This window comes from Penaeus monodon, chromosome 23 (assembly GCF_015228065.2).
Source record: "Penaeus monodon isolate SGIC_2016 chromosome 23, NSTDA_Pmon_1, whole genome shotgun sequence".
NCBI classification, from domain to species: Eukaryota; Metazoa; Arthropoda; class Malacostraca; order Decapoda; family Penaeidae; genus Penaeus; species Penaeus monodon.
This window is the reverse complement of record NC_051408.1, coordinates 30385877-30386424: the sequence shown is the minus strand read 5'-3', so window position 1 is coordinate 30386424 and position 548 is coordinate 30385877. Positions and strand designations below refer to the sequence as shown.

Sequence of the window (548 nt, the reverse complement as noted above, 5' to 3'; positions counted from 1 at the left end):
CGAGCGCCTCTCACCATATGTATAAAAAACAACTTTATGTACCCATATGTACAAAGGTAGACCGTTACTAGAATAGCTAAACACAACTCTCGTAGAATAGCAGACGTTTTATTTATATACAGCTGTATTTATATTATGAATATTCCATGGACGTGTACATAATCCAGTAGTATGTATCATTAAACGAGAAAACAAAACAAACGAACAGAGCAAAAACTGATATAATAAAAATTCCCAGAAACGACCAGGAATTAAAGGGATGACGAGGGGGGCGGAACACCTCATCTCCATCTCCCAGTCAACAAGAATATTCCAAGATCATTCCAAGAAAACATTCCAAGATAATTCACAGGCCCAAGATAATTCTAGTTTAAGGCTGGCACTCTAGTCATTAACTGCAAATGATGTTGTTAGTTGAGAATTGTGTTATGACGTGCGTATGTAAGTGTCATCAGCATTGTTAAATAAAGTGGAAAAAACAGAGGTTCACGGATATTTAGTTTATTTCTTAAAATAAATATAAGGTGTAACGGCAGTAAAGAAATACT

The 548-nt window shown here is 35.2% G+C and overlaps 1 protein-coding gene across 1 annotated transcript in view; it reads left to right on the top strand.

The window, feature by feature from the left end:
• The window catches only part of LOC119588202 (basic salivary proline-rich protein 2-like), a gene marked incomplete at its 5' end in the record, with an annotated part of 878 nt that extends 490 nt beyond the window's left edge, over nucleotides 1-388 (top strand). Inside the window, 1 exon segment of the mRNA XM_037936903.1 lies at nucleotides 239-388. Within this exon segment, the coding sequence (XP_037792831.1) occupies nucleotides 239-388 (150 nt within the window).
• Between the last annotated feature and the right edge of the window lie 160 nt (nucleotides 389-548).